At 38.7% G+C, this 11001-nt stretch overlaps 1 protein-coding gene across 1 annotated transcript; it reads left to right on the top strand.

Annotated features, from left to right (window-relative positions):
* The first annotated feature begins 7634 nt into the window (after positions 1–7634).
* On the top strand, positions 7635–8099 carry LOC149406977 (uncharacterized). The gene has a single exon (XM_089618144.1). It carries the CDS (start codon positions 7635–7637, stop codon positions 8097–8099), a length of 465 nt encoding a protein of 154 aa, XP_089474270.1.
* Positions 8100–11001: the final 2902 nt, after the last annotated feature.

Here is an 11001-nt window from a genome sequence, read left to right as displayed (position 1 = left end):
CACAAGGTCCTCTGGGTCACGGGCCGGGTCTGGGTCTGGTCTTGGGCTTGGTTCGAGCTTGATCTTGGGCCTTATTTGGGGTTTATTTTTGGCATGTTTGAGCTGTTTTGGGCTTTTTTACGGTCCTGTTATGGTCTCTTTGTTTTTTTAATTGTTTTGACTGCTTAAAGTCCTATTTTAAGATTGTGATTGATTACATGTGACTGCTTAAAGAAGCAGAAACTTCATCCTCTAATATTGTAAAGTACGTCGCAATCGAGTCTTCATCTCTGTTTTGTTATCGCCTTCTTGCATCCTCCCAATCCTTTAAAACACATTAGGTCTTCTAGAATATCTGGACTCATTGTTGATTTTCTGTCATCGAGAACACGGTTACTTGCACTAATGCTTGCTCTGACACAACACTTGATACCGGAGTGAAAAGAATGTCTTGGACAATTAAAGATAGTGTTGGATAACGCCCTTGTTTGTTATTCCACCATTCTAGAATATCAAATTCGTCTGGATTCTCTGTGTAAAATTCAGTTTCCAAATATTTCACAAGCTTAGAAAATGATGTTTGAGAAGATGACGACGATGAATGATGTCTCGAATTATGAATCAAATTTTTGGCAATATCTTTTATTTAACCATCAGTACCAACTAATAATTGACATCTATGAACTAATGAAGTTGCAATGACATATAAAAACGGTACTCCTTCCCAATAATTTGTAAATTTTTGTTCATAGGTAAAATAATTAGCTTAATAGATCGTATTGTCTATAAATAGCAAAAGCGTTTGAAATATTAAATAATTCATGTAATGCAAGATGAGCAGTTGGATAGTATACACCTGATAATACTTATGTGCATTTGCAAAATACTTCAAAAAATCTATGGAAGTAATAAGCCGAATCTCACTCGTAGTTCTTGAGAAATTAAGATGTACAACAGTATCAAATAAATCTCTTGAGTTTATATAGAGAATATTACATAGAAAATGAACGATTTAGAGAATTAAACACTAGGAGCTAGAATATTAAAAAAAGTACTTAATGTTAAAGCAAGTACAAGTGTTATAGATAATATTATATGTATAATACATATATTTAGAGATTAAAAAAAAATTGGGCCTCAAACGGGCTTGTGCCTGGTCCGTGCTTGGGCCATGCCGGTTCTGTGCCTGGGCCGTGCCGGTTCTGTGCTTTTCAAGGGCTTCGGGCCGGGCTCGGATTTTGGGCTTAAAATGAAGGCCCAAACCAGGACCAATTTAAAAACCGGACCGGTCCGACCCTTCTTTAATCTGGGTTGGGCCGACCCAAAACCAATTAAAATAAGGGCTGGGCCTGGTGGCCCGCGGGCGGCCCGGCCCAATTGACAGCTTTATGACTGCTTAAAGAAGCAGAAACTTCATCCTCTAATATTGTAAAATATGTCGCAATCGAATCTTCATCTCTGTTTTGTTATCGCCTTCTTGCATCCTCTCAATCCTTCAAAACACATTAGGTCTTCTAGAATATCCGGACTCATTGTTGATCTTCTGTCGTCGAGAACACGGTTACTTGCACTAAATGCTTGCTCTGACGCAACACTTGATACTGGAGTGACAAGAATGTCTTGGGCAATTAAAGACAGTGTTGGATAACGCCATTGTTTGTTATTCCACCATTCTAGAATATCAAATTCGTCTGGATTCTCTGTGTAAAATTCAGTTTCCAAATATTTCACAAGCTTAGAAAATGATGTTTGAGAAGATGACGACGACGAATGATGTCTCAAATTATGAATCAAATTTTTGACAATATCTTTTATTTAACCATCAGTACCAACTAATAATTGACATCTAGGAACTAATGAAATTGCAATGGCATAGAAAAACGGTACTCATTCCCAATAATTTGTAAATTTTTGTTCATAGGTAAAATAATTAGCTTAATAGATCGTATTGTCTATAAGTAGCAAAAGCGTTTGAAATATGAAATAATTCATGTAATGCAAGATGAGCAGTTGGATAGTATACACCTGATAATACTTATGTGCATTTGCAAAATACTTCATAAAATCCATGGAGGTAATAAGCCGGATCCCACTCGTAGTTCTTGAGAAATTAAGATGTACAACAGTATCAAATAAATCTCTTGAGTTTATATAGAGAATATTACATAGAAAATGAACGATTTAGAGAATTAAACACTAGGAGCTAGAATATTAAAAAAAAGTACTTAATTTTAAGCAAGTACAAGTATTATAGATAATATTATATGTATAATACATATATTTAGAGATTAAAAAAAATCGGGCCTCAAACGGGCTTGTGTCTGGTCCGTGCTTGGGCCGTGCCGGTTCTGTGCCTGGGCCGTGCTGGTTCTGTGCTTTTCAAGGGCTTCAGGTCGGGCTCGGATTTTGGGCTTAACACGAAGGCCCAAACCAGGACCAATTTAAAAACCGGACCGGCCCGACCCTTCTTTAATCCGGGACGGGCCGATCCAAAACCAATTAAAATAAGGGCCGGGCCGGGTGGCCCGCGGGCAGCCCGGCCCAATTGACAGCTCTTCATCCATGCTTTGTAGGTGGCACAATAACGTGATACGTCGTTGCTGAATATCACTGCCCTTTAATTTTAGTCAAATGTCGCATTGGTACCTTGAACAATTATATGCATATAGCAATTATATCATCAGTTATTTATTCATGATAAATTAACTTTTATGCTTTATTAATCTTAAAAATTTAGGCCTTAATTAATATATATTGATAAAAAAAAAATTAATGTATATTGTGTTGACTTTTTGCGTATAGGTCTAACAAAGCAGGTATAATAAAAGCATGGGAATACCTATATTTACAAGGGAAATTTGGAAAAATATGTGTTGAAGGTGGAAAAATTAGATTTCTAAAAGGTAGATAGATTTTATTTGGAAAGTGTGTGCAATTTCACAAAATTGTCATTCACACGTAGTTTTTAATTTAAAATTTTTACTATTTATCTCACTCTAATCTCTTCTATTTTCTCTCATTCTCTCCCACACAGTCACTCGCTAATTATCTCTTCACCATCCACAGAATCTTGCTCATGTATCACTCGCATATCATCTATTTATCATCATCGTCACTCAAATAAGTGTTTTTTTGCCATTAATCTTGAATTTTATTTGTTTAGGTTAAACTTTATGGGGGGTTTTGAATGATTTTTGTTTGTTTTGTTTGAAATCATATGAATAGTTTACATATTAGTCGTACTCTATATAAGTGTACTTAATGGTTTAGGTTAAAATATAAGTTTGTATCTTGTTTTGATTGAAATCTGCGAATGGGTAATCGTGTTTGGGTGAATTTCGTGTTTGTATTGGCTCATTTGGGTCTGTTCGTGTTCAAAATCTAGCAGAGTACATCAGAATACTGCAGGTCACCGCAGAAGACCGCAGGGCTGTGACGGGACCACATGCCACAGCAGAAGACCACAAGTCACTGCATGGCTGTGACGGGACTGCGGGCTACAATAGAAGACCGCATGGAACCTATTATTTTTTAGTTTGTCTCCAAAGTTCCTGCTAGTTTTTTGACATCCAAAATTGTGAATTACATAACAAAATTAACACGGCGTAACATCATTACCAAAACACACCGTCATTAAAAACAACTTACAGGTCCAAAAAAATCAAGATTCTCCAATTTAAAGTCATTACAAACTAACCGTAAATTAACGCAACATGGATCTATGGATATATACTTCCTCTAAAAGTAGCTATATCTCCATCTTTTAGACCCCAAGCCTCGTCTAAAATAACAATAACACCACATAAAACTACAAACAAAAACCAAACATATTAATTGAAATTTTGACTACAAATAACTAAGCAGCGCATCTAGGACACCACAATAAGCCGCAAGCCAACGCAGGAGCTACAGAGCACCGCAGGGCCACAAGTCTTAGTGGGAAGCCGCATGTGGCCGCAGATACTGGGTCTGAACCTTTAAAACTCAGTTTTCATAAGTTCATCAAATTTTCAGAAATCACTACAATATTAATTAGAACTTCTCTATTACATCACAGAACTGTTTGAAATATTGATTAAAGTAATTTAAAAGAAGTTCAACACACTTAACCATTTTAATTTAAATCTTCACATGACCTAGAAGCGGCAAAGACAAAGGCCAATATGAGAGACGAACTACGAGGACTACAAATTGTCGAAAACTTACGTTTGAATATAGTTTTGATTTGAAGGCTTCGAATTTTCAGAGAGAAAACGAGTTATAGAGTTAAGTTAATAAGAATGGAAAAAGATAACATCTTTAAGGGTTTGTAGTGTGTTAAGGGTATTTTTGTCAAAGTGAACAAATTTTTCCAGTTAAAACTTAATTAATACCCTTTATAACCCCAATTGTCTCACCTTCAATACACACTTTCCCAAAGTTCCCATTTACAACCGCCTCTCACGTGCTCTCATTCAAGGATTAAAGTACTGCAATCTATTAATCAAGGTTGAAATTTGTTTGATTCGGTTTGATTTTGGCCATTATTTTATATCTGAATTTTCGGTTTTAAAAATTTGGTCGGATAACCGGTCTAGTTTAGTCCAAAACCAAAATTCGGTCATCCAAATTCTTAAATCCAATATCCAGTTTTAATACTCACTTTTCAAAATTTTGGTTATTTCGTTCTTTAAAATCTTGATACAGTTTTAAAACCAGTTTGAAGAAATCGATTCTTCAGTTCTTAAAATCCATAATCAACTAGTGTTAAATTCATACCTGATTCTAAAACTATTACAATGATCAAAATCTTAGTAAAAATGACCACTACAATCCTAGCGTGATTATTATTGTTTTTTACATAAAAAAATAATCGGTTAAATATTCAATAACTAATTTTGCCAAAATTAATACCGATATCCGGTCCAATTTATTAATTGGATCAGTTATCTATATCCGAATTTGGGAAAAATGGCATAGCACTGATTTTTTTTTTTTTGGATCGGTTCGATTATCGGCTTTATCCGATTTTTTGTTCATTTTTTTAATCTAGTATGGATACATGGATTTTACTAAGATATATGCTATTGACTGGTATTTCATAATTATTTGGAATACGGACACCAATTTTACCAATCAACATTTATTGGGATGTTATTTCATAATTATTTGAAATATTGATTCCAATTTTACCAATCAGCATTTATTAGGATACCAGTTAATGATTTCTCTTATATAAAACAATATAATTAAAAAAATAATATGTATCATTCAAATATACCTATATATTGTTAGTGATTTTTGGCGTTAAACAAGCACTAAAGAGAAATAAAATTTATCAATAATTATAATATTTTTTAAATAAAAAAATATTTAAATTGAAAAATGCTTATGACTGGCGTAAATAATATAATATATATATATAAGCTATAGACCTTTATATATATATATATATATATATATATATATATATATATATATATATATATAAGCTATAGACCTTTTTTTTTAAAGCTATCTACCGCTTGAGTAACAATATTTGCTTTCTAGCTCCCTGTGTGTGGACGGGGTTGATTATTATACAAGCACGACAGAAAACTTAAATAAAGCCATTAGGTATTACTACACGGCAAAAGACATCGCATTACATAGAAAAAAATAATACCAGGAGGCAGAAGGTAGTTGATATCATAAGTAGCTAGCAAAACGGAAATATCATAAGCCAACATCCAGATATTTTTACAAAACATAACCAAATCCATCAAGGGGAGTCACCAGCTTTATTGCCGAATTAATGACTTCATATTTTGAAAGTGCTCTCTCTCTCTCTCTCTCTCTCTCTCTCTCTCTCTCTCTCGATTGAGTAAACGGAAATAATTTCATTTATTAATGTTGATATCTATTCGGACACCAAATTATGAATGTTTGTTTTTTTAATTCTCAAGATGCCATCTGCTTTAAAAAATTGTTACTGTTGTCGCAACAATAATGTGTTTAAAATTTGTACTGCAAAAATAGTATTTTTTAAATTGTAAAAAATTATTTTTTATGTTTATAATTTATTTAAGAGATTTATAACTAACTAGGCCACCTAAAATGTTTGGTTTGGGATATAGCCTACGTTTGAAGATTTTTAGGGAAATAACCAAACGTATTAGGTGGCCTAATATTTTTTCCTTTTTTTATGCATGTTAAATTCCTATTTTGTAGAAGGTAGTTACCAGATTTTTGTATCCACGTTATCTCTCTCTCTCTCTACAAAATAGGAATTTTTTAAAAAAAAAAAGTCGGCCCTGGTCCTCTGCGGCGCAAATAGTCGGCCCTGGTCCTGCGGGCTCGCTGAAGGCGGTCCTCGAGGCGGTCACGCAAGCGGCGGGCGTCGAGGTCCCTCTGGGAGGAGACGGACTTGGCGACGCGGAGGACCCGGGAGACGCGGGCGCGGCGGCGGTCGGTGTTGAGGAGGGCGAGGCGCTTCTTGTCTACGGCGGCGCGCTTCTGGTGGATGGCGGCGCGCACGCGCTCCTTGTACTTGGTCTCGCGGGCGGCCTTGCGCAGGAGCGTCTGGGACGACCGCTCCCCGAGGGAGGCGCGCCGCTGCCGGTGGGCCCGCAGTAGCGCCGTGCGGTTCTCCTCCGCCTGCCGGATGCGCGACTCCACCCGCGACTCCAGCCGCTGCCTTTCTCTTTCTCTCTCCACAAAACCAGATCTGTATTTTTTTTTTTAACCTTCAACATGCCAGGATTTCTTCTTCATATTTTTTTGACAATTAACGTTAATTTTCGTTAATAGTTGTTAATTATTGTTAATATGAAGACGTCTTCATCTTCTTCGACAAGCTTCATCATATTCTTTGGATTTTTTTTTAAACTCGTATATTTTCAATATCATTTTTTTGGAAATTAATATACGTGATTTAGGGAGGAAGTTTCCAAAATTGACAAATTCTAATTACCATGTTTTTTTTTAAATATGCAATTTTTTTTTTATAATTTTCTTATATTTTCATTATTTCTGTTTGTATAAATGAAAGGGCAAATTAGTCTAATAAATATTGCCACCTAAGCTTATTGACTATTTCCCTAAAAAAATGTGAAACATAGGCTAAAAACAAAATCTATAGTTTCAGATTGGGTATAAATCTACACTGCCCTTTATTTAAACAAAATTATTTATTATTTTGGCCTTTATTTATTATTTATAAGAAAAATAATTATTTATAGTTTGAAAAAATATAATCAGTATTTTTGAAATATTGTACTTAAAAAACGTTGTTTTCGTAATTTATAGAAAATAAAAGAATCAATATTCTAGCCTCCTGGTCATCGTCGAATCTGAAAAAAGAAGAAAGAAAAAAGAGGTATTAAGGCCCACCCAACTATGAAATGAATCAATAACCTGCAGCCACTCAAATAAAATGCAAACTCAACACACATGGCACGTCACTATTTTAATTGTTCTGAAGAGTAACATCATAAAAAGTGAATAGCTGATTTACTGCACCATTCTTTTTTAAAGAAATGTAGAAATTTATAAGTTACACAATTATATAAAATAAAAATATGTCATGTTGGGAACTTTTGATATCTACATTCGAGTGATTCCCTTAAGAGTTGTAATTACTAGTGTGTGGAAAATATATTTTTTACACATCACAATATGTATAGTAATGCTAAAATATGTTCTCGAAGGGCATCCTTTCCAAAAGGCGTAGGATCGACGATTGTAGCACTATCACTCTCTCTGAAGAGTGTAGTGCGATAATCCAGAGAAAGCTCCCTCCGAAGTTGAAAGATCCGAGAAGTTTCACGGTGCCATGTGCCATCGGAGATCTATATTTCGAGAAAGCCCTATGCGACCTGGGAGCCAGCATCAACCTCATGTCGTTCTCCATATTCCAAAAACTTGGCATTGGCGGGGTACAGCCTACACGGGTCACGCTTCAAATGGCGGACAGATCCATCAAGCACCCCCGAGGGATAATCGAAGATGTCCTTGTCAAGGTGGACAAGTTCATCTTCCCTGCGGATTTTGTGGTACTCGACATGGAGGAAGATAGGAACATTCCCATCATCCTGGGAAGACCATTCCTAGCCACAGGAGGTGCACTGATCGATGTTCAGAAGGGAGAGCTCAAGCTATGAGTGCAAGACGAAGAAGTCGTCTTCAACGTTTTCGACACCATGAAGTACCCAAAGGCGAACAATGATATTTTCCGAGTAGACATCTGTGATGCGACCATTAACGATCATTCATGCCACCCTGAAGAACCCCTTGAGGTATGCATTCTGAACTCAAGTGAATTTGCTGATAATATTGTTACATGTGCAGCCTTAGAGTACACAATGTACATGGACTGGTTCGAAGCCAACAAGAGGAGATATTTCGAGGAATTGGGGGAAAGTTCAAAACCAGTCAAGCCATCCATAGAGGAACCCCCGGAGCTCGAGCTAAAGGAGCTGCCTAGTCACCTTCGCTACGCGTTTCTCGGAGAGAAGAAAACGCTACCTGTCATCATCTCCGATCACCTCAACGCCGAGCAAGAGGACAAATTGTTGCGAGTGTTGCGGGCCCATATGCATGCAATCGGATGGACTCTTTCCGACATCAAAGGAATAAATCCATCCTATTGCATGCATCGTATCCTTATGGAAGACAATGTCCGGCCCTCCGTAGAGCATCAACGAAGGCTCAATCCGGCAATGAAAGAAGTGGTGCGCAAAGAAATTCTGAAGTGGCTTGACGCCGGAGTGATCTACCCCATCTCTGACAGTTCTTGGGTCAGCCCGGTCCAATGTGTCCCGAAGAAAGGTGGAATGACGGTGATACGGAACAACAACGAGCTCATCCCGACGAGAACTGTCACCGGTTTCAGAATTTGCATGGATTACCGAAAGCTCAATGCCGCCACTCGGAAAGATCACTTCCCTCTCCCCTTTATCGATCAAATGCTCGATCGGCTCGCAGGCACGAGTATTACTGCTTCCTTGATGGCTACTCCGGATACAACCAGATCGCTATAGCGCCCGAGGACCACGAGAAGACGACATTCACATGTCCGTACGGCACATTCGCTTTTCGACGAATGCCCTTCGGCTTGTGTAATGCACCGGCGACATTTCAGAGATGCATGATGGCCATTTTCTCGGACATGATCGAGCGCACGATTGAGGTATTTATGGACGACTTCTCTGTCTTTGGTTCCACTTACGATGTGTGTCTCGAGAACTTGTCCAGGGTTTTAGATCGATGCGTGGAGACAAATCTCGTCCTCAATTGAGAGAAGTGTCATTTTATGGTGAAGGATGGGATCGTTCTAGGCCACCGCGTATCATCACAAGGGCTGGAAGTGGATCGAGCGAAGATTGCAACGATTGAGAAGTTACCCCACCCATCTTAGTCAAAGGCGTGCGGAGTTTTCTGGGGCATGCGGGGTTTTATCGAAGATTCATTAAAGACTTCTCGAAGATCACAAAGTCTCTCTGTGGCCTCCTCGAGAAAGACGCAAAATTCATCTTCACCAACGAGTGCATAAAGGCGTTTAACACACTCAAGGAGAAGTTGAGCACGGCCCCAGTAATAGTCGCACCCGAGTGGGGTGAGCCATTTGAGATCATGACCGACGCCAGCGACTTCGCCGTTGGAGCAGTCCTTGGGCAACGACGAGGAAAGGTGTTTCACACGATATATTACGCCAGTCGAACCCTCAACGAGGGTCAGGTCAACTACACTACCACAGAAAAAGAGCTCCTCGCCGTGGTCTTTGCCTTTGACAAATTCCGGCCTTATGTCATCGGCAATAAGATCATCGTCTACACTGACCACGCGGCAATCCAGTACTTAATGGAGAAGAAAGACTGGAGAAGAAAGACGCAAAACCAAGGCTCATTCGGTGAGTTCTCCTTCTTCAAGAGTTTGATGTGGAGATAAAAGACAAAAAGGGAACAGAGAACAACGTCGCCGACCATCTATCGCGTCTTGAAGACTTCACGCACGTACCCGATCGAAGCACGTCCATCGACGAAAATTTTCGGGACGAGAAAGTAATGGCAGTTGAAGCAAGCGCAACGCCGTGGTATCCCGACATCATCAACTTCTTGGTGAGCAACGAGATGCCACCAGACTATAATCACCACAAAAAAAAAAAGATTTCTCTCCGACGCGCACCGATATTATTGGGAAGAGGCCGATTCTTTATCGACAATGCGCAGACTCAATAATCCGAAGGTGCATCCCCGACGATGAGATTCCTTCTATTCTCAGACACTGTCATTCTTTAGAGTGCGGAGGGCACTTCGGGCACAACCGTACGGTAGCAAAGGTGCTTCAGAGTGGTTTCTTCTGGCCAACCCTTTTCAGAGACTGTCAGCGTTTCGTGGAGACATGTGATCGATGCCAAAGAACAGGAAATATCGCCAACAGGAACGAGATGCCATTGAAAAATATTATGGAAATAGAGCTGTTCGATGTGTGGGGAATCGACTTCATGGGACCATTCATATCCTCATACGGCAATAAATATATCCACCTCACTATCACCAACCTCCACCGACCCATTATCACACTCCGTCATATCAGCCTGGTCAGCCGTCATATTTCCAAACACCGCCGAGCTATCACTATGGCCAAACACCACCGCCGGGCTTCAACGACCCATTCCATGCCGAGTCATCTCGGCGAGATAGAGACGATTAGGGGCGGTCCCCAACCCCCGCAAAGGTAAGTCCATTGTCCTGTTTTTCTTTTCTCGATTACATTGTGGACAATGTGAGTTCTGAGTTTGGGGGGGAGTATATATTTCTTAATGATTTGCGGGGGGAAATTTTTTGTATATTAGTAAGAGTTTGTTTAGTTTGTGCGTTTAGGTGAATCTTAGGTGAATTTTAATGTTTGGCTTGCCGATGATCTAGAAAGTCTTAAGTTTTTTACTGTGGAAATTAACGCATGAGCTACCTGGTGTGAAAGAACTTTGTTGAGTTGTGTTGCTGTGTTAGACCCGAATGATGTATGTCTCGAAGCTTAGGGAATCTAGATGAGTAGCCCGAC

Source organism: Urtica dioica, chromosome 1, assembly GCF_054948205.1.
Source record: "Urtica dioica subsp. dioica isolate 48M chromosome 1, U.dioica_male_clone48M_v1_H2, whole genome shotgun sequence".
NCBI lineage: Eukaryota > Viridiplantae > Streptophyta > Magnoliopsida > Rosales > Urticaceae > Urtica > Urtica dioica.
Note: the sequence above shows the minus strand (reverse complement) of the source record. Positions and strands in the feature narration are given on the sequence as shown.

Bases quoted from the DNA above. Each gene is read 5' to 3' on its own strand.
- LOC149406977 (XM_089618144.1), top strand. From the start codon at position 7,635: ATGTTCTCGAAGGGCATCCTTTCCAAAAGGCGTAGGATCGACGATTGT.